Source organism: Microtus oregoni, unplaced genomic scaffold, assembly GCF_018167655.1.
Source record: "Microtus oregoni isolate MIOR12 unplaced genomic scaffold, Mior012 000008F_ref0000371, whole genome shotgun sequence".
In the NCBI taxonomy this organism is placed as follows: domain Eukaryota; kingdom Metazoa; phylum Chordata; class Mammalia; order Rodentia; family Cricetidae; genus Microtus; species Microtus oregoni.
In genome coordinates this window covers 17061459-17085279 of record NW_024543067.1, presented here as the reverse complement: position 1 = coordinate 17085279, position 23821 = coordinate 17061459, and the positions used below count along the sequence as shown (strand labels likewise).

The 23821-nt window shown below is 43.6% G+C and overlaps 1 protein-coding gene across 2 annotated transcripts in view; it reads right to left on the bottom strand.

The window, feature by feature from the left end:
- Window positions 1-1608: 1608 nt before the first annotated feature.
- The window catches only part of Rad54b (RAD54 homolog B), a 63692-nt gene continuing 41479 nt past the window's right edge, over window positions 1609-23821 (bottom strand). For both annotated transcript variants that reach the window (XM_041657806.1, XM_041657805.1), the window contains 9 exons: window positions 22844-23069; window positions 20803-21010; window positions 17742-17881; window positions 10674-10958; window positions 7400-7575; window positions 6775-7036; window positions 4911-4977; window positions 4542-4742; window positions 1609-1967 (listed from right to left, as the gene is read on the bottom strand). In XM_041657806.1, the coding sequence (XP_041513740.1) occupies window positions 1747-1967; window positions 4542-4742; window positions 4911-4977; window positions 6775-7036; window positions 7400-7575; window positions 10674-10958; window positions 17742-17881; window positions 20803-21010; window positions 22844-23069 (1786 nt within the window). In that variant the 3' untranslated portion in view covers window positions 1609-1746. The remainder of the gene's footprint in view (window positions 1968-4541; window positions 4743-4910; window positions 4978-6774; window positions 7037-7399; window positions 7576-10673; window positions 10959-17741; window positions 17882-20802; window positions 21011-22843; window positions 23070-23821) is intronic.

Here is a 23821-nt window from a genome sequence, read left to right as displayed (position 1 = left end):
GCACTCAAACACATGAATCTCTAAGGGCCAATCCTATTCAAACCATCACAATCTTCCTTGATTCTGAGAGTGTCTCTAGCAGCTCCATGGCTTCTCTCCAACTCTGCCTTCTTCCTCCCAGCATACAGCCTAGCTTTCCTTGCCTACCTATAGGTCCAAAGCAGTTTCTTTATTCATTAATGGTAATCACAGCACTCAGAGGGGCTTCCCACATCACCTCCCCTTTTCTGTTTAAATAAAAAGGAAGGTTTTAACTTTAACATAGTAGGTTTCAAACAAGAATTACAGTTACAATATTTATATATACTTTATCTTTTATCATAACTAATGAAAACTATAACTATAAGTTCTTCAACTCCATCAAAGACTTCAGAAGGATATGATATTACCTAAGTAAACAGGAAGTACATTGTCAGCAACTTCCAAAGCTCCAGAATTGACAAGACATCTCACTGCCTGGACAGTCACCCAAAGTTTTTCTGTACCGTTGGGGCATCCATCTTTCTTCTCTTGTTGGGGTTTCTGTCCAACCCAGTCCTACAGCCGTTCAGCCCCAAAGAAATCACACAGAAGTCTACATTAGTTATAAACTGATTGGCCCATTAGCTCAGGCTTCTTCAAGGCACTGAAAAAATTAAATTGAAGAGCATACTAGAAGACGGAAAGGCAGCCCATGTGTTGGTAGAATTAATATTGTAAAAATGCTTATATTACCTAAAGCAATCTGCAGATTAAATGAAATCTCATTAAAATCCAATGACATGCTTCACAGAACCAGGAGAAAGAATCTCAGTATATCTAGAAGCACAAAGGGCCCCAAACAGCTAAAGCTGTCCTCACCATAATAAATGATCTTCAAGCGTATTACACAACCACAGTAAAAACAACAGAACCACGGTGAACCAGACTGAAGATCAGACCCAGAAATAAACCTGTAGTTACAGCTTTCCAATTCTTTGGTAAAACTATCAAAACTGCAGAGAAAAGACAAGCTGTTTTAGCAATGGTGCTGGGGAAACTGGGTTTCCACGCACAAAATCTATTTAAGATCAAAACCTGGAGTTTGTAAACTGCTAAAGGAGAGCACAGACCCTTCATAACCGGGGCATGGGCAGGAGCTTCCTCCCCAGGAAACGCGTTTAGCAGCTCTAGGGCACGGCATGCGCTCAGCTCCCTGACACGAGCCCAGGTCTACAGCCCCGCTGGGCTCCTCCGCACGCGCTTTTCCCAGTTCTATGGCCCACTCCCATTCCTCGTGTGCCTTCCCTTCCTTAGTCTCCATTTCTAAAAGCACCAACGACAAAGCCCGCATGTGCAGCAGAGGACACCATCTTCAGAGAGAAGAGACAGCTTAAAGGAGGGAATCTTTGCCAACTTGTCATCAGGCAGTGAGTGTCCAGGATACACAAAGAACCACAAAAATTAAACAGCAAAAAGCCCTAAACCCCATCAGCAATGTGCTAATGAACTACACAGACATGGTGGAAAGTGTGCCCAGGGGAAGCGCACCAATGCCGGACTCACCATGGACGGATGAGACAGTGCATCACCAAAGTCTCACTGTCAACACTGAAGGATACACACGAGGAAACAAACAATTCAGCTTTTACTGTATTTAAATTGGCATATTTGAAACAAAGTTCACTGTTATAATTCAAATAATATATTATAATTCAAATAATTTTGCCAACTTTCAAAATTTTATGAAATTTTAAGGGTAGCAAAGGAACGTTACGAAGTAGTCCTTCATTGCACGGTAGGAGCCTGGTTGGTTACATTCTGAAAAAAGAATGATGCATTTTCCCTTATCCTTTCCAGAAATGGGTCTGTAAGATTTAAATTGTCTCCAGAAAAATGCTGCCACTGCTTCAGCTGCAACATGGACAAAGGTCTCAGGGAACGGGACTTCTGGTGCTGAGGGCCGAGCTGACACTGTCTGGAGGTGACAGGGGCGTCAAGTGCATCATCTGAAATAAGGGAACAACGAGACACCTTAGGACAGCATGTGCCCACCGCACAGTGGGTCATCTGATGTCACATCCAACCACACATTCAGCTAAAACAGTCACCCTGTTTACAAACACTGATAGGCAGTTACTGTGCACTCAGTGAGTACCCAGCCTCTGGCACACACCAAATGAATAATGTCACAAAGAAAGGCTCGTCAGTCCACAGTCTGTTATCTAAGCCCTATGGGAGAGAGTCGAAGGTGGAGTCACTTGTGAGCCCTGGGCTTCGGTACATAAGATCCTTGGTTCTATCTCTAGCACCAATAAATAAATGTCCAGCACCAATAAATAAATGTCTAAAAGGTCAGACAGGTTTATAAAAGCAAATCTGGGCCAGAACTTATTCATAAATGTTTGCAGCAGCAAGCACACTAAAAGACTGGAAAATGGATTGCTATGAGAAGGGTCATGAAACTGCTGAGGAACCCATCAAGTAAGAGTCTTTAGGATTTTTGTATTCTTTCTTATTACATGGTTTGTGGATCTGCACATGGGCATGTGCATGTGTGTGCAGGTCACACCCTACAGCTGGGATGACAGACAGCCGTGAGCCACCTAGGGACACTGATAAGTTCCCTGACACACTTGACTATATGAAAACAGTGTGTAAGTTATAAGTCTATAACTAATTACACATCTGTAGTGTGGCGGGTAAACTATGATATTTTCATATAACAGAGGATAACGCAGCTGAGGGGAAGGGACCCACCTTCACCCAGCATATTGCTATTTCTAAAAACTTACGGTGAGTTTATCATATTTACATCATTTACACACCTCCAACTGCTCTCACCCCACTCATCCCCTGGAAACTTACACATCTTCTACAATAACTACTGTCGCACACACACACAACCTGCTGAGTCCACTTAGTACAGCTCATGTGTACAGTGTTTAGGACTGAAAGAATATTTCAAAATAAATCATGAGTAAAGAAGAAATAACAATAGGTAATATGAAATATGTTAAACTGGATGATGAGAAGACTACACATTAAATTTATGGGGTTTGGCATAGAAGAAAATTTAAAGGGTTAAAAATCATTTTAGAAAATAAGTTTGAAAGTCAGTAAGCCATGCTGGGCAACATGAGCAGTGGTGGCATACAAATTTATCCAAGCACTCCAGAGGCAGAGGCAGGCAGATCTCTGAGTTCTAGGACAGCGGGGGGGGGGGGGGGTGAAGGAGGGGGAAGGGAGGGAGAGAGAGAGGAAAGAAAGAAAGAAAGAAAGAAAGAAAGAAAGAAAGAAAGGAAGGAAGAAAGAAAGAAATCATTAAGCCAAGAGTTCAACTGAAAAAAAGAGAAAAAGAGCATTACATTAAATATATTAAAACAGAAGCCCAAGCCTAGTAGATCAGGTCTAAATATCAATTGGGAAGCTGAGACAGCATTGCAAGTTCAAGGCTAGCCTTGGCAACTTGGTGAGATGATACTTCACAATAAAAACTAAAAAGGTTATTGATCTAGCTCAGAAAGAGAAGCTTTCCTAGCATCTGTGAGGTCCTGGGGTGAATCCCTAACTACCGTAACAAATATAAATAAGCAAACAAATACCAGGAAAAGACAGACATGGCAGTGCACACCTATAACCTTAGCACTTGGAAGATTGGGGCCAGAAGATGTTATATTCCAGGCTAGCCTGGGCTATAAGGGGGAATCTGAGGTTACCCCAGGCTATATAACAAGAACTTGACTTTTTTTTAATATTTATTTATTTATTATATATACAATATTCTGCCCATGTGTATGTCTGCAGGCCAGAAGAGGGCACCAGACCCCATTACAGATGGTTGTGAGCCACCATGTGGTTGCTGGGAATTGAACTCAGGACCTTTGGAAGAGCAGGCAACGCTCTTAACCGCTGAGCCATCTCTCCAGCCCAAGAACTTGACTTTTAAAAAAAAAGAAAAAGAAAAGAAAAGAAAAGGTTTTATGAAATAAACCAAAAAGAAAAAAGTACATAATAAGATCAAATGGCCATAAAGAGAAAAATGAAAACATTTATCTGAAGTTTTACATCTATCCCTAAGGCAGGAGGATCCCTGGAAAATAAAGGTCAGCCTGGTCTGCATAACAAACTTTAGATCAGCCAGAGCTACATAGTAAGACCCTGTCTCAAAACCTAAAACAGTAAAATAATCTACCTCCTAATAAATATATATCATTATAATTGAATTATAACTGAAGAATATATGAGGAGTACGGCCGCTTCTTCTGAGCGCCTCTTAAAATCTGGCCCCGTTATAAGCAAATCTTACATGACTTAAACAAACAATAGGTAATTCCACTAAGCACAGGATTTTTATGGCATTGTAATAAAATGTAAAATGTTTTCCTTACTCTGAAGCCACCCTACCAGGCATATTTGCTACCTAAGTTAATTTCTTCAACAACAGAGTCAGAGATGAAAGCAAGAGGAGAACAAAGTTCTATTGAACACTTCTCTAGCACCCGCCCCCCAGCCCCAGAGACAGGAAACCCTAAAGGTTTCCAGAGACAATCTGGCTGCCTGAGGAAACCAACACAACTCACCAGTGGGACCCTTTCCGCCTCCACACTCACAGCCAAGCAGGTCATGGGTCACACACGGTGAATCTTCGTGTAGCGTGAACAAGTCTTTAAGCTCCTCTACCGAGAACTGGATGTGTTCAGATGACCTGGTCAGGTCGACAACCGCCCCCGAGAGACCTTGCTTACTGATCTGCCTTTGGTAGATCTTTTCCTCGATTGTACCTGGGGAGCAAACACCCATGAGGTTCCTTTCTGGCATCTACTGTTTGTGACGGATAAAACAATCTACTACTTATTATCTGACGAAAGAATACATTCCAGATACCGAAGCACAAGCTAACAAAAGGAAAACTCTAAGGAGATACATCTTGTCACATGAAAGCTCTTTACCTGTAGTCAGGAGTCTGTAGATATGCACAGGGTGTTTCTGCCCATCTCGCCATACTCTGGACATAGCCTAGACAAAACAAGAGTTCTGAGTACAGCAGAAACTCATGGCCCTTGCACATGAGCAAATTTCAGGATTATATTTACCATACGGAAGTCTGAATTTCACTAAAGCTCAAAAAAAAAAAAAAAGGATGCCAGCATGCTCAACAGGTAAAAGCACCAGCTTGACAATCCCAGTTTGAGGCCCAGAACCTACAGTGTAAGGGAGAACAGCTCCTGCAGCTGTCCTCTGGCCTGCACAGACACCACTGCATGCATGCACTGTCCTCCGGCCTGCACATACACCATCGCATGCACTGTCCTCCGACCTGCACACACACACACACACACACACACACCATTGCATGTACTGGCCCTCTGTACATCTTCGCCCTGGGTTCAGCGAGGGAGGTTGAGCTTGCACGGAGGCATGTGAAGTAGCTACAGGAGTACCATGCAGCAGTGAGATGGGTATTCTGATAAAACATGGCAGCCAAGATGCAAAAAACCAAGTACAGCCTGGGCACGGCGGGACTAGGCGACTAATAATTCACCCTTGCAAATCCCAAAGGGCATCTGTGACCGCTTTGGGCTTTAGGTGCTGACAATGACACTGTGCAGTAAAGGGCTGGTGTTTAACCTTCTGCACTCCCCCAAAAATGGCTCTCGCTGAAGAGTGACGGCAACACGCATGGGGCCAAGAGATCTAGGCCCTCATGTCCTTAGTCCATGACGCCTGCTGCTGCGTTCCTCTCACTAACAATGAAGCGTGTGGCTGTCCCTCACCCTCACCAGGCACAGGACAACATCGGCAAGCTCAGCCATCAATCTCTACCACAAACTGTCTGCTGATATAAAGCTTACGAAAAAAATCCCTTAATTTGTGAGGTAAGATTTCAAAGAGTATCACCCCCAACACCAACAAACCAGAGGCCACTTAAAGAACCAAGAAAATGCCTGTTTTCTCTGTGACAGGCAGCCTGGATCCTGAAGTCAGGGTTATTCACTTTCCCTCAATTCTTTTCTCTCCTGCTGAAACTTAAGTCTGTAGTTAGTGCGGTTTTCATTTCTCCAAACATCCTTCAACTTCCCTTGTATGAAATATCACACTTCACGTGGTATGATCTGACTGACTCTGGAGGGACTGAATAAATCCATCAGACCGTCCTGGAGGCACGTCCACGTCCACAGAACCAATTCCCAGCAAAGACCCTGAACGGCAAACCTTGGTGCCTGCTCACCAGTGCCGTTCAGACAGCTCTGCCGGGAGGGATGCGCGGAGCGTATATCTGGTCCCTCGTGGACTCCTCATGCATCTGCTGATCTTCGTGTTCTTGTAAAACTGTAACTGTGAGTAAGCTGCCTCCTCAACCCTCTGAACTCAGGGCTGTCTTAGCATCCCATGATGAAAATACCAACTAGGAGAAAAATCTATATGCCGAAAACCTCAAAATACACCAAAGTAGACTGTGTGCTGAGGAAAACCTTGGTCTTCTTCAGTTTCCTAAAGTCAATGCTGCAGACTTACTGCAGTCTACACAAATGGCCCAAGGGTCACAAACACCCTGCAAGCCTGTTGCACAATGTGACATGAAGCCTGGTTGTGAACTCTCAGGTTGAATAACAAGCTTCCATTTCTTCATACAGAAAACATGGGCTTCATACATGCACACGTGGACATGTTGCGAGAATTAAGGAGATGGCAAACGGAGAACAGTCAGCAGGTGCCTGACACAAAAGAAGAGCCCCATACCCAACAACTATTTACGCATCACTTGATTTCCTAGGCATTCACAGTGTAGACTTGATGCATAAACATTCCTACCTGGATGTCAGTAGCTGGGTTCCAGTCAATATCATAGAGAATTAAGTGAGATCCTCCAATAAGATTAAGTCCCACACCACCAGCTTTGGAACTTAATAAAAAAATAAAATCAGTAGAGTATTTACTGTTGAAACGATCAACAATCTGCTGCCTTTGAGACACTGGTGTCTGGCCATCAAGTCTTGCACAAGCATATCCATGACGCCTGCATACATCTTCTAGAATATTCAGGGTTTGTCTGTAGTTGGACACCAAAACCACTCTGTCAACCAAAAACAAAACTTCGTTACATAACATTTTAAGGCAGTATTTTGTTCTTTTGTTTTTGAGTTAAAGGAAAATAGCAACACCAATATGACAGAAGGAGCAGCAATGGCAGACAGAGTTAGGAGCAGCTGTTAGCCACCGAGTTGTGTACAGGATGGACTCTTAACCACGAGCCATCTCCCTAGTTCCTGCCTTAAACCCTGCAGAGGCTCCTGGAAAGGAAGGAGCTCAGAGTATCAGGTACACAGAACCCTAGGTCTCACCTCCACGTGAGAGGGTGACCGGCAAAAGTAACCCAAGGCAGGGACTGCAGAGGCAGGGCACGGTGACAGTAACACGGGGCTGGTGCAGGGCTTACTTTTCAGTGGGACGAAGTTCATGGATGGCCGCCAGGAGCTTCCCCAGCACCTGCAGTTTCCCAGACTCGTTCTCAGAGAACTGGAGAGGGTCGTAGCCGGCCGGGAACACAGTCAGCAAGCCTTGGCATAGGTTCCTCTCTTCATTTTCTTCACTGCTTGAGCTACATTCTTTTCCCTGTTCAAATGGGAGTTAACACTGGCTCATGGCTGCTGCTTTATTAAGGAGGTAGCCCAGCTAACCGTGAGGTCAATCTTTCCAGGTCATAATTACCATTTTGGAAGCAGCCATGCCTCCCGCAAAGTTCTTGGCCCTTCCCAAACCCTGACCCCTCCTATCAATTCTTCTTACTCCCTATCACTGTCCCCTTTCCTCCCTATCACATTTTCCCTTGATTTGTAGGTGGCTCACAGCATCTGCCAGATGACAAACTCAAACAAGCACAACAGTTGCCTGAGCCATGAGTCATATCAGTTTCTTCATAAGAGCAATGACGTCACCGGGCGGTGGTGGCACATACCTTTAATCCCAGCACTCAGGAGGCAGAGACAGGCAGATCTCTGTGAGCTCGAGTTCAGCCTGGTCTGCAAGAGCTAATTCTAGGACAAGCACCAAAGCTACAGAGAAACCCTGCCTTAAAAAAAACAAAAAAAAGAAAAAAGAAAAGAAAAGGAAGGAAAGAAGGAAGGAAGGAAGGAAGGAAGGAAGAGAATGATGTCATCAATAAGCTAAAATTTTAAATTTTATCTTATAACACATTTTGCTTATAATCCCAGGATTTGGGGTGGGGGTATGCTGATATTGAACCCAGGACTCTATTTTACTAATAGACTCTGGTTACTTTATTCCAAGCACCTCTGAAATTCTTCCCTAAAGATGTCTGGTTGGCACAGAAACACACAAGACGAGATGAAAGTGACTCAATGACAATCCCCTTTAGGCTAAATGCTCAGGGGTGGCAGGTCTCCTCCCCCTTCCTCTGAAACCGTGTTCAGACCGCACCTCTGTCTGCCTGGAAAGCTTCCTCTCTCTGCTGTTATCGCAATTCTACAGAAGGCCGTGTGCTGACTCAGAGCCCTTTCTTCTCTCAGGGTCTCAGCTTACAGACCGTCTGGCCTGCAACTCCCTAAGTAGACAGAACTTAGAGATTAAAGACGTGGCTGCCAGGCCTGCCCAGTCCTTTTCCCACACTGGTCCATCCTGGACCTTATTTCACTGAGTAATTGCTACACACATGTTTAACTCCCCTTATGCCCATGCATGCTATACCCTAATTTTTGTACTAGACAAATCTTTCTGGGCATATTTAATTGTAATTTGACTATTCACACATGCACCCAAAATATACTTAGGTCAAGTCATTTGACTGAATATCTATACTACTTGAAGAACTTATATCAGGTTAGATCTACATAAGATGCCTATAATCTGAAGAGGTCTTGACCCAGGGTTTAGTTTAAATATTTGAATATGGTTACACCATAAAAAGTTTGTACGGGGTAGACACACACATTTATATACCACATACACACACACACACACACACACACACACAGAATATGCAAAAACTTTCTAAATTAAGTAATATATTCTAAGCCATCATAATTTCTTCCTTTTAAGGAAAAGTTTTTGGCTTCTATTCTTACCTGGGCATCAGGCCCAAACAATTTCATGTTTACCACTGTATATAGAATCTGTTTCTTAAAATTTGCTTAATAAATTATTATAACCCAGCCTTCTGCAGAATTACCTAAAGCTCACTTCTATGACAAATTAAGGAAATAGGACCCCCATAGGATGAACATGGAAAATTCTGTGAGAACACTCCATTTTTTAAGTATATAATTAATGATCTCATATATAAGTTAGTGCCCAAAGTATTGTTTAGAAAGGTTTTTATTGGGGAACATATTTTGAGTTACTGTATAAAGAACTGAATAAAAGTTTTCCTGGGTGAGATGGAAATATCATTAGTGATTACTGTACAACTTCTTTAACCAGGCGTTCTGCTAGGTTCTTCCTATGATTTCTTGTTAAAATGTCACAATGAGCTAATTATTAGCTCCGCATTCCAGATAAGAAAACCAATGCTCACAGATACAACTTAAGTCCCAAATTTGCCAAAGTTCCAAAGGAAGAGCAGGGAGCAGTGGTGCATGGCCATCACCCAGCTGCTGGGAAACAAAGGCTATCAGAGCCAGGATCTAGGGTCCTGCTCAGCTACACATGAAATCAAGGCCAACCTGAGCTGCAGGAGATGCTCTCAGAGCAAAAGAACTACGGGTATAACTGTAAGGGACCAGCCCTAATCTCCGAAATCCTTGCCATGCTGCAGACTGCCTTACAGTCATTAAATATGCAAACAGTTGGCTCAACTACATCATCATCCAAATTCACACCTATAAAAGGAATCTAATCTGGGAAATGTTCTAGAATAAGATTATACATAAATATCTCTGAGTGCCTGTTTTCCTTTTCTCTGTGGAAAACTGGCCATACTGGAATAGGGACGGGAGCTGAGCACAGTAGCAGGTGCTTCTGGGCCCGGCCATTCCGCCGGCTGAAGCGGGAGAGTCACTAGGGTCTCTGATACAATGCCAGCCATGGCTAAACAGCAGCCACTGTGCCAGCTGAAGTGGGAGAATCACTAGGGCCTGGGATGCAATGCCAGCCTTGGCTAAACAGCAAGAAAATCCCCTTAACAGAAAAGGGAAGACAGTAAGCATTTATTCCAAATAGTTATGAAGAATAAACAAAATAAAACCAGAAGAGCAGTTTATTCTCGGTATTAACAACTATCAGCTAGTACTATTAATAATACCAAAATGTGGTTTTCTCAGGGTGGAGAGTATAACATTATTTTTGTTTTGTTTATGTTCTGCAATAGAGTCTTACTCTGTAGCCCAGGCTGATCCCAAAATCAAAGCAATCCTCCTGCCTCTGCCTCCCACATTGTGTGTATTACAGGTGTGCACACCATACCAATTTTGTTTATTTTCTTTTTGTGAATTTTCTGAATTTTCCAAATTTTATGTAAAAGTCATGTCTTACTTTTATAAAAAGAAAAATAAATTATTTTAATAGTTAAGTTCAGTATTTGTTAGTATCACACAAAACCTACGAAAGGCAAGACCGTGGCAAAGGCTGAGACACAGGAGCGGCTACTGAGCATATGAAACCTTCACAAATGCCAGGGCTGAGCACAGTCGGCCTCCTGGCACTCCCATGCCACACTGCCCTCATCTCAGGCCTGCGTTTCCATGCATATGACATACCTTTACAGGGCGGAACAAAAGGCAAGGGTGATTGCACAGTTTCTTTAGGGCCCCTATGCAGACGAGGTGATTTTCTGACAGTCCTTGGAGACAGAACCTGATGGACTGAGAGCTCAGCAGCTCCCGGTAGAGTTCAACCTGAAGTGCCCCTGGGCGGCAAAAGACAACGCTCTCTATCTTAGGGGGAAGGTACTTATTGATGACTTCCTGAGTTCTTCTGAGGATAAAAAGGCCAGTGAGGCCAGTGAGTTCAGCTGCTCTTCTCTCTCCTAACTCTTTTTCTTCCTGTGGGGAAAAAAGAGCAGACTTAAAAAGTGGTATGCAAAAAAATGCCTGTTGTTATGGTTAAAGTGAGCATTAAATATTATATAATGTTAAACCAGATCAATTATTTCCATCACATTTTATGGGGAGAAAAGGGTGGCTTTTGAGACAAAGTCCACTACATAGCTGAGGCTAGCCTGAGACTCCCCGCATAGCACAGATTTCCGGCCCTACCTCCAGAGTACTGAGATTACAAGCCACATGGGACCTTCCTCCCCCAGAAATGAAATGCAGGTACGGGACAGAAAGCGCAACCACCATAGTGGTAGTCTAATCAATAGCAGAATATACGCAGGGCCCTCTGTTTAAGTACTAGCCCTGGAGGAAACCAAGCAAAAACCCATCACAATCTTTCAAAAATATATACCTTTTATTAATTCTTTGAGACTTTCACACACACATACGGTGTATTTTTATCATATTCTTCTCCCCCTACTCCTCTCTCCATCTCCTCCCAGATGAACCCCAAGTCCTCATAGCTCCCAACTTCCTAAACGTTTTTTATGAACCACTGTGGAGGCAGGAATACGAATGGCCGCTGAAGGCTTAGTATTTAAATGTTTAGTCGCCGGGGGTGGCACTATTTGAAAGGGTTAAAGGTTAGGAGGTGTGGCCTTGTTGGAGGAAATGGTCACGGGGATCAGCTTTGAGGTTTTAAAAGTCCACACTAGGCCCAGTGTCTGTCTGTCTCTCTCTCTGTCTCTGTCTCTCTCTGTCTCTGTCTCTCTCTGTCTCTCTGTCTGTCTGTCCTCTCTCTCTCTGACTCTGTCTCTCTCTCTGTCTCTGTCTCTCTCTGTCTCTGTCTGTCTCTGTCTGTCTGTCCTCTCTGCCTCTCTCTCTCTGTCTCTCTTTCTCTGTCTCTCTCTCTCTCTGTCCTCTCTCTGTGTGTGTGTGTCTCTCTCTGTCTCTCTGTCTCTCTCTCTGTCTCTCTCTGTCCTCTCTCTCTCTCCCCTCCCCCCCCACCTGTGGATAAGGATGCAGCTCTCATCTTCTCCAATACCATGACTGTCATGCCTGATGCCATGCTCCTGATTTGATATGATGATAATGACTAAGCCTCTGAAACTGTAAGGCAGCCCCCAATTAAATGTTGTCTTTTATAAGAACTGCCATGGTCAGGGCTGGAGAGATGGTTCAGAGGTTAAGAGCATTGCCTGCTCTTCCAAAGGTCCTGAGTTCAATTCCCAGTAACCACATGGTGGCTCACAACCATGTGTAATAGGGTCTGGTGCCCTCTTCTGGACTGCAGGCATACACACAGACAGAATATTGTATACAAAATAAACAAACAAACAAACTGCCATGGTCATAGTGTGCTTCATAGCAACAGAACAGTGGCTAAGCACCCACCAACTTCAGTTTTCTATCCACATACTCATTTTTGTGGGCCATCTACTGGAGCATGGTGGACTTGCTAGAGGCCACATTCTTAAAGGAAACTGACTGTTGCTCTCCCAGAAGCCACCAACTGTCATTAGCTTCTCAGCTAGAAGTGGAGGCTCAAGGGCCCCTCCAAAATGGAATCTGACCGAACTGATCTTGGATAGAAACCAAGGCTGCTGTAGCCACTGGCACAACAGTGTTTTGCTCTGATCCTCTCTGGCATCTGGCTCCTATGCTCTTCCCATTCTCTCTTCTGCAACAGTTCTTGAGCCTTGCAGGGGGCTGTGTGATATAAACGTCCCATTTGTGACTGAGTACTCCACAGACATGTATTCTTTGAACTCTCACCAGCTGTGAGTTTCTGTGTTAATTACTAGCCACTGTACAAATAAACTTCTCTGAGGATTGGGAGCTGTACTAATCTACGGTATAAAGATAAGAGCAGAAGAAAGGTACTCACTCATAAGTGATTCTTAAACATAAAGCAAAGAAAACCAGCCTATAAATCACAATCCCGGAGAACCTAGACAGCAAAGAGGACCCTAAGAGAGACATACATGGATCTAATCTACAGGCGAAGTAGAAAAAGACAAGATCTCCTGAGTAAATTGGGAGCATGGGGACCATGAGAGAAGGTTGAAAGGAAGGGGAGAGGCAGGGAGGGGAGCAGAGTAAAATGTGGAGCTCAATAAAATCAATTTAAAAGAAAAGAAAAGAAAAAAAGAACAGAAGAAAGTTAGATACTATGTCCACTTAGCAGAATAACACTTGGAGTCTCTGAGCTCCCAAGGAGAGGCTCTTGGCCCCATTTACAATGCCAGGCATGTATTTCCTCCTGTAGAACAGGCCTTACATCAGCAAGCACCCGGTAACTGCTGCCAGGTCTATGCTGCTCCTGCATCCATGAGATCCTGCGCACCAGTTGTTACTGTAACCACAGGAATCACAACAAATAAGACTTTTGACTCTTCCTCTCCCAGGAGTCTGCACAGAACCTTTCAGTACAAGGAAAGCTTCCTGGTCAGGGACAACTCCATTTCTCCATGTCCTGTGATCAAAGAGTGTGGTCTTATCCTAGACATAGGGTCTTAACATCAAGTTCTGATGGACAACCAAGAGCAATAGCAATAACCAATATTTGGGGGGGATTTCCAGACACCTTTGACCAACAACTCATGAGGAAACATCTCAGAAAGATGATACCAGTCTCTCTTACACACTCTAGGCTTATGAAAGGGAGCTTTATACACTGTTTATGACAATTATGCTCGTGTGTGTGTGATATAGAATATATCATTAAGCCTTCATATGACAGTTGTATGATACACATCTTTAAAATCATCAGCAAGAAGCCGGGCGATGGTGGCGCACGCCTTTAATCCCAGCACTCGGGAGGCAGAGGTAGGCGGATCTCTGTGAGTTCGAGACCAGCCTGGTCTACAGAGCTAGTTCCAGGACAGGCTCCAAAGCCACAGAGAAACCCTGTCTCGAAAAACCAAAAAAAAAAAAAAAAAAAAAAAAAAAAAAAAAAAAAAAATCATCAGCAAGAATGGACGGAAATAGAAAACACTATCCTGAGTGAGGTAAGCCAGACCCAAAAAGAGGAACATGGGATGTACTCACTCATATTTGGTTTCTAGCCATAAATAAAGGACATTGAGCCTATAATTCATGATCCTAGAGAAGCTAAATAAGAAGGTGAACCCAAAGAAAAACATATAGGCATCCTCCTGATGAAAGGCGATGAAAGGAGACAGAGACAGAGACCCACATGGGAGCACGGGACAGAAATCTCAAGGTCCAAATCAGGAGCAGAAAGAGAGAACACGAGCAAGGAACTCAGGACCGCGAGGGGTGCACCCACACACTGAGACAATGGGGATGTTCTATCGGGAACTCACCAAGGCCACCTGGCCTGGGTCTGAAAAAGCATGGGATAAAACCGGACTCGCTGAACATAGTGGACAATGAGGACTACTGAGAACTCAAGATCAATGGCAATGGGTTTTTGATCCTACTGCACGTACTGGCTTTGTGGGAGCCTAGGCAGTTTGGATGCTCACCTTACTAGACCTGGATGGAGGTGGGTGGTCCTTGGACTTCCCACAGGGCAGGGAACCCTGATTGCTCTTCGGGCTGACGAGGGAGGGGGACTTGGTTGGGGGAGGGGGAGGGAAATGGGAGGCGGTGGCAGGGAGGCAGAAATCTTTAATAAATAAATAAATAACAAAAAAAAATCATCAGCAAGGCTCAGGGAACTTCTCACAAGACCAGGGAGAAAGACTGTCAGCTTGAGGTGGGGACAGCAGAACGAGCCAGTGTCTTCTGGGCCTGACAGGGCCACCGCACCCATGGACTCCATGGGCTCACAGCAGCCGGGCTGCGGAGTACACATAAGGGCTGCACTCATGGTCTGTGGGAGGGGACCCAAGCCCCAGCTGGGCTGCAGAGAACACATAAGGGCTGTGCTCATGGTCTGTGGGAGGGGACCCAAGCCCCAGCTGTGCTGCAGAGAACACATAAGGGCTGTGCTCATGGACTCAGAGAAGGGCATGGGGCCATCAATCCACAAGGGATTGGCAGGGCAACAGTGTGTAGTGATATGAATGAAATACATTGTATGCAGGTATGAAATTCTGAAAGAATAAATGAATTTAATTTACTAGCACAGGAGACTGTTGAAACTTTCAAAATCATTATACACTGTTCATTACATAAATGTATATTTTAAGTCAAAACATAATATTAATAAAATATATGCTTAAATTCTTTTTTTTTTTTTAAGAGACGGGGTCTCGCTATGTTGCCCAGGCTGGAGTGCAGTGGCTATTCACAGGCGCGATCCCACTACTGATCAGCACGGGAGTTTTGACCTGCTCCGTTTCCGACCTGGGCCGGTTCACCCCTCCTTAGGCAACCTGGTGGTCCCCTGCTCCCAGGAGGTCACCATATTGATGCCGAACTTAGTGCGGACACCTGATCGGCATAGCACACTACAGCCCAGAACTCCTGGACTCAAGCAATCCTCCTGTCTCAGCCTCCCGAGTAGCTGGGACTACAGGCGTGTGCCACCGCGCCCGGCTTAAATTCTCTATAGAATCCCTTGAGCATACAAAAACTTGACAGAGAAGTTTAAACATATCCTTCATATAAATATTTATTCCCATATATAAATACTCTCCTTACATTTTAAGAGTTTAAATTTTGTTACAAATGTAATAAAGCTTTTAAAGAAAAGATAGAAACTATAGCTCTATACAGAACTATCAGAAACCTAAAGTCTATTTTAATCAAGCAGAAACAGCTACTTTGAGCTGGTGAGATAGCTCAGCAGGTACAGAACACTGACTCGTGTATAATCCCAGGAACCCATCGTCCTCTGAGCACACACGTGCTGTAGCATGCATGCTGCACACAACACAGGAAAACTCCTGAACGCGTCCTCTGAGCACACACGTCTGTAGCATGCATGCTGCACACAATGCAGGAAAACTCCTGAACGCGTCCTCTGAGCACACACGTCTGTAGCATAACTGTTTTGCTATATGTAATTTTACTATGTTAAAGTTAAAGCCTTACTTTTTTTGTTTAAACAGAAAAAGGGGAAGTGATGTGGGAGTGTCATATATCAATCTGTTGATTTCATTGGTTAAGCAAATAAAGAAACTGCTAGGCCCATTTGATAGGCCCACCCTTAGGTGGGTGGAGTAAACAGAACGGAAGGCTGGGAGAAAGAAGCTGAGTCAGAGAGTTGCCATGATTCTCCCACTCCAGGCAGACGCACGTGAAGATCATTCCTGGTAAGCCAGCTCGTGGGCTACAGCAGATTATTAGAAATGGGCTAGTCTTGCCGGGCGATGGTGGCGCACGCCTTTAATCCCAGCACTCGGGAGGCAGAGGCAGGCGGATCTCTGGGAGTTCGAGACCAGCCTGGTCTACAAGAGCTAATTCCAGGACAGGCTCCAAAGCCACAGAGAAACCCTGTCTCGAAAAAAACCAAAAAAAAAAAAAAAAAAAAAAAAGAAATGGGCTAGTCCAGGTGCGAGAGCTAGCCTAGAAGAGGCTAGATAGAAATGGGCCAAGCGTTGTTTAAAAGAATACAGTTTCCGTGTAATTATTTCAGAGCATAACCTAGAGCTAGCCATGTGGGCGGCCGGGTGCTGGGGACGCAGCCCCGCTGCTCCAACTACAACAGCAGGAAAACTCCTGAACGCGTCCTCTGAGCACACACGTCTGTAGCATGCATGCTGCACACAACACAGGAAAACCTCAAGCTACTGGAATGAAGTTTGGTGCAAAGAGGGAAGATTCGTTCTGGCTCATCTTGGATCCTCCAGTGTGTACCTCTTAGCCTTTGATCTACTTGCAGTGTTTAAAGTGTGTGTTATATTAGGCTGGGTGTGGTGGCACTTGCCTTTGATCCCAGCACTTAATAGACCCAGCAGATGGACAACCTGGTCTAGACAGTGAATTCCAGGCCAGTCTGGCCTAGATAAAAAAATCCTGTCTCAAAAGCAAAATCAATAAGTAACTAACACTATTCTTATATACTATACCATGAACATTTTCCATGTAATTATTAAATATTCACATAAGTCATTATTTTACACTAATTCTGAATTGTGTAAAATGCTTAATAAAATATATGCTGACAGATTACCTTTATAATTTAACTTCTCTAGAACAAGATGTAGCACTGGAGATGCTGATCAATTTTTAGACTGCTTCCTAGCATATAAGAAGCCTTCGGTTTGATCCACTTCACATCAGATAAAACTGTATTTGGTAGATCAGGTCAAAGTCAGGAGACTTTCACCAAAAACAAATAACAAAGTAGGGTTTAGTGTTGTGCGTTGGATGAGGTGGGGTGGGGAGCACTGGGGTGTAGTTTTTTGGACACAGGATCTCACAATGTAGCCCTGGCTATCCTGAATTCACTATGTGGACCAGAATTGCCTCAAACTCACAGCAATCCTCCTGCCTCTGCCTCCCTGAGTGCTGGGATTAAAGGCATGTGCCACTACATCTGGCAGAATGTGTGTGTGTGTGGGGGGGAGAGAGAGAGAGAGAGAGAGTGTGTGTGTGTGTGCACTCACATGTGTGTCTTAAATAGAGTCATACTTTGTACCCCAGACTGTCCTAGATTCCAGAAGTCCCGCCTCAGCACCTAGGATACTTTTTAACAATCAATGTTTTCTTTACAATTTTAGTGATGCTCTCTTTAATAATACACAGAACAGTGGTATCGATTATTACTAGAAGTACCTTAGATTTAATAAAATACAGTATGTAAGTGAATACCAAAATTATGATTCTTCCAGATATACTGCATTTTAAAAAAATCATTAAAGTGAATTATACCTTGGAAGAAGAGGGCTCTCTGGACATAATGATGGGCTCCTCATATATTTTCCTGTAGGACGACAAGGGGCCTAATATTCCTGGATTAACAAAGTCCACTAATGCAAAGAACTCTTGCAAGTCATTCTGCACGGGGGTACCTAGGGAGAGGAAAAGTGATGAGAGGTTAGAGTTGTCTTGTATCACAGGTTTCTGAAGAAATTCGTGCCTTCTTCCCTGACAGCAATAAATATAAACAAACACCCTAAAACTCAGGAAGAACAGCAAAATCAAAGCTTCAAATATCAATAGTCGTGTGAATTTTTACATGTAGTTTTAGCAGAGTGTCTGGGGACAGGCTGTGGAGTCTGGCTGCTGGTGTTTTGAACCCACCTTCCCCTTGAGTACCCTGAACAGGATGTTTACAAATTCATCACCTGGAGGGAGGGGGAGTTGATTGGGGGAGGGGGAGGGAAATGGGAGGCGGTGGCGGGGAGGAGGCAGAAATCTTTAATAAATAAATTAATTAATTAAAAAAAAGAAAAAGCAAACACACACAAAAAAAAGAAAGAAAGAAAAGAATTTGTTATAGAAAAAACCTGCAGCTTCTTAATTAAATTTCCCTTTATTTTGACTACTAGAAATTTAAAGAAAGTTCATGTGGATTTTTAAACCTAAAGGTAAACATATTTACAGGACTTAGTGATACTTTTTTGCTGCATGGTTTTAGGACACTCATTTTTCCCAAAATAGTAATATATTTCAAGTTATTATCTGTGTCTGTATGTAGAAGTTTTAAAAATCTACAGTAAAACATCTAGGATAATTATTTTATAGGATTATAAATTATATATTTAAATTTATATGTTGTATTTTTTATAGTATTATATGATAATGTTATAATATTAACATCAGGGCCACTTAGGCATTTTTCAAAAGTGCTCATGTAATGGTTGGCAGAACTCAAACTATTTATAAATACCCAATGTTCTGATTCTTTGAGATTAAAACATTATATAATCGAATCTTTATACTTTCCTCAATTAGATCTTCTCTGTACCTAATATATAGATGTTGTTAAAAGATGGCTGAATTTTGAAGAAAATCTGCTTTAATTAACTCATTCTTTTTATTAAATATGGCTTTGTGGAGCAGCACAAAAAAAAACAACAAAAAAAAACAAACAAATTCATCACCTGGCTAAGGGTCAGAGCAGTCAACTCACATAAACAGCTAAGTACTGGGCGGCTAGTCTTGACAACTCTGGTTGACCTAGAACTCAGTGTGTAGAGAAGGCTCGCCTTGAATTCAGGAGCCATCCTGACTGTCTTCCAAACGCTTGGGTCATGGGAACCCAGTGTCACCCCCTAGCTCAAAGTCACTTTTACAGCATAGTTTTAAATATCGCCACTAGTAATGGCTAATACTAGCCCAAGAACCGAATTGTTTAAAAATGTGTTACCCCAACTTGCTACAAAAAGGAGGCGGAGTTGGCCCTTCTCTGTGGCTATGGGATACTTATATCTGTGAGAAGACTTAGAAAAGGAACAAGCGGCTATTTATAGTCCTTCCCTCTTCCAGTTACAGCTTCACAGGGGCTCTGGCATGCATAAAAGACACACGGAGGACAAGATCACACAGATATCACACCCACAGTTCATTCCAGAAGCATCCAATCCAGTAGGGAATGTGGGGTGGAGGGATGGCTCTTTCAGAGAACCTGGATTCAGTCCCCAGCACCATGGCAGCTCCCAGCCAACAGAAACTTCAGTTCCAGGACACTGATACCCCCTCCTGGCTTCCATGTCCACATACACACACAGCATACATTCACAGAGATATACATATACATGGAAATAAAAATTTTTAAGCGTAAAATGCTAGGGCGTGGAACCTTGAGCAGAAAATGGAGAGACTGGTAAGCACTATTAGAAGAACTTCCTTCCTTCCCCTGCCAGAACAGCAGACTGAAGAATGGCGACGTGGAAAGCAAGTATGAGAGGGAAGTTACTTATCAGACTTTAAGTTAGGCCTAAGCTGAAAGCACAAGACGGAAGGAGACTTTTGTATTATGCAGGATCTGCCCACCTTTCCAACACACTAGGCCGGAAGCGCTGCCCGGCACCAAGCTATGCACTGCAGCACACACAAAACATAGCTGGAAGGGACGCGAAAAGATCACCACACGACAGGGAGTCCCGGTTACGTGAATCCACTCCCCTGGCCCTCACAACTCTACGACATGAATGCCAACACATCCCTGTTTCACTGTGGGAACCCACAGAAGTGGACTAAAGGTCAGAGAGTTCAGAACTACTCTTGCTCCCTCAAGGTTATAACAGGAGGTTTGACTGCCAGGATACTTTGACCTAGGCTGTGGTTGCGTGATGCTCTGGGCACTGAGAAGGTGATTACTTTGTTCTTTGTGTCTTGGTGAAGTCTTTTGTCTCCCCCTCCTTTCTGGATTGGGGTATGTAAAGCCTGTGAGAAATAAACACAGGGAGAATCTGAGTGTTTACTGGATGTCCTCACGACTATATTAGCATCTCTTGTCCCTTTCTCAACCCTCACACTTCCCTCACGCTTCCCTCACACGGACAAATAAGCTGGCAGGACCTGGTCGTATCTTGAATTTTGCATGCAAATGGATGGAATCAGAAAACACTATCCTGAGTGAGGTAACCCAGACCCAAAAAACCAAATATGGCATGTACTCACTCATTAGTGGACTCTAGCCATAAACAAAGAGCATCGAACCTATAGTTCATGATCCTAGAGAAACTAAGTAATAAGGGGAACCCAAAGAAAAACATATATAGACCCACCTGGACTGGGAGTGAACAAGCATGGGAACAACCTACATTCTTTACTATGCCACCACTAAATTTATTCTTCAAAGGGTCCAGAAACAAGGCTGCAGAACTTGCACAGGGACTGAAGATTCAGGTCAATTAAATTAACACAGGCCTACTCGTATGAATTCCCCCAACACCACTTCTTTTTATGTCAAGCATCAGATTACAAACGGCAAAGGTTCAATAGGCAAAAACCCCATCATGTCTTCCCCAGAGTGACTACTAACCAGTCAGGATCACTCTCTTCTCACAAGGGAGGCTGAAGAGGGCTGCAGCTGTCTTAATGCTGCTGTTCTTCAAACGATGCCCCTCATCACAGATCAGAAGGTCAAATCTTACAGTCTTAATTAGATCTAGGGAACGAAGTAACATTTCATAACTGATGACAAGAACAGAATAAAATGTAGAATTGATGAATTCCTCGACTTTATGATCCTAAAGAGAGAAAAATAATATTTAATAAACCATAAAGAGAAACTATGAAATCAAATCTAAGCAGCATATTTGCCAAACAGTAACCAAAGACAGAATCCATTAGCTCATCCTGTCTTTTCCCACTGGGCTATACCAAGATGGTTTCAACAACAGGCAGTCCCAGACGCTGACTCTACAAAGTCATTTGTTTCTTTTCCTCCTTCCGAGGGCTCCTGGGTTTTCTCCCCCATAATTCCTTTAGATCCCACCAGCAAGGGAACTGACTGATGAACATCCTAAGTCAAAGGATCAAAACTACCCGTGAGCAACAGAACCTCCTTGGCACCAACAAAGCCCCACATAGCTGGCCCTAATGTAACAGTCAACTGCACCAGCCAGCCCAGGGACCCTGGTGCTACCACAAAAAGCCTCCCTTCTCCCTGGCTTCCCTGGAAAAGCCCCCTAGCTCACATGATGGAGAGAGGAAGGTCTGCTCTGTCCTCCTTTAGGGCCAGCGTACGAATCCCAACCCAGGCCTCCATCCTTATGACTATATCTAATCCTAGTCAACTCCCAGAGGACCCACTCCTAAAAACATCACAAGCTCCTGGAAGACTTCCCAAGGTTGACTTATAATACTTTGATTTGAAATGGTAACAAAAAAATTAATAAAACCTTTCTGTTTTCTCATTATTCAGTAAAACAAATGAAATATTTAACATTTTATTGTAAAATGGATTTTGGACGGTGACTGACTACATGCAGGGCTAGCAGGCAGCCTCTGATCAGCTCCCCTCTCAGATACTGACAGGCACCTCCTGGGTCCCTGTGTGAACCTAGAGCAAGCAGCCTTATACTGCCAGGGCATCTCAGCTGGAAAGTGTCTACTGAGTCTACATCAAAGGGGTGTCCACAGTGTCCCCCGCACCCTCCCTGCCTCCTGGCCATGTGTCCATGTGAAGAGACCCCCTCTTCTGTCACTGCCATGCTGTCTCTGGGCTGGGGCCTGAGCTCTGCTCAGAGTCATGCTGCCCTGCGTTCGGGAACACTATTTTCAGGTGTGACTTTGGTTTACACTGCGTTTCTTTAACTCCGTGAAGCTGTGGTTCTTTGCCTGCCTAAAACACCTGATGGCCTAACAAAGAGCTGGACGGCCAATAGTAAGGCAGGAGCATGGATAGGCGGGGCTGGCGGGCAGAGAGATAGAGGGAGGAAACTGAAATTACAGAGATAAAAAAAGAAAAAAGCCCAGAGGTAAAAGGTAGTCAGAATAATTTAGGTTAAGAAAAGCTGGCAAGATCATAAGTAAGAATAAGCCTCCATGTGTGATTTATTTGGGAGCTGAGTTGAGGGCCCCCCAAAAAGTCAAAAGAGTAAAGAGTAAGTAAGATAACAACACCCTGTCTCGCTGTCCAAGTCACTGATAACTCTCCTAAGGAACTCCATAGTCCCAGTAATCCAGCTCAGCGACCTCTTAAACCATGAAGCTAATGTGTTCCGAGCACTTTTAATGTAAACTAGACTAAACTATGATGCAGAAAACATTATATGAATCGTGTGTGTGTGTGTGCTCCTGTCTGACCTTCACAGTTCTGGTATTACAGACGAGTCCAGCTGCGTTTCTAACTCGTGACAGTACATCATCACACCGCAAGCAAACGAGCACGTGCACACTGTAGTCAGCACCTGAACATGTGACTCTGCGGAACCAAAGGCAACCCCGCCACAACACCCTGAAACGAAAACTCCATTTCTGGGCAGGGACTTGTGGAACTGCACACACTCCAGAGCTAAAGCTGAAGCTGGCCTACAAAGCTTAAGAATGGCTAGGGCTTAACCCTTTAAAAACCCCACCTGATCAACGGTGAATATCTTGATCCTCTCACTTCCCAGCCACTTCTGAAATTCTTTCCTCCAATTAGTCACCAAGCTTCCAGGGGTGACAATAAGCGTCTTCTTTATTACTGGCTTGCCTCCATAAGGCCCTTGACACTGTAGGGTCCAGATGAGTGAGATACATTGCAGAGTTTTTCCTAAGCCCATTTGATCAGCGAGAATCGCACCACATCTGCCATGTGCTCTGTTAGGAGTGATACTTTCTTGAGTCACAAAGGGAAAATACTTCATGCCCTGATATCATCAAGAACAGGAACCTGGTAATAAGGACTCTGGAGATTAGTGTTTCATCTAACTGATTATAACCTATCAGTTTTGAATCTTTGACAGTTATAACCATTATATATTGTGAACTAATTACCAAAACATGATGTTTCTCATCACTAACATTTGAACACATTTTTAATCAATTTCAGTATTAGACATCAAAACAATTCAAAATATATTGAAACTTTAGTCAGCAAGATCTGAGCTGAAATTGTGTAGAATATATTCTACAATAAGAACTTATCACTCTCTGACAGACTATGGAGTCCTCAATCAAAACAGCTTAGGTAAGAGTCTGACATCTTGCAGCTAATATAACTTTAAATGAAGTCATTGGAAGCATTTCCCAAATCATACATCTTAGGCTGCTTTATATCTTAGCTGTTAGATAGCTACAGGACACTTAAAAGTTACAATGGCCAACGGAATTAAGTTTATTACTGAAAATATCAATATAGTTTGTTAAATTGTATTCTATTAGAAATTAGGGCTAATAAGCAAAGTCTGGGGAGATGGTTCCACTTGCAGCAAAATGAAGATCTAAATTCAATCTCACAACCCATGTAAAGAACCAGGCATGGTGGGACACACTTGTAATCCCACCATGTAGAAGCAGAGACAGGCAGATCCCCAGGCCAAGTCCAGGACAGTAAGAGAGCATATCTCAAG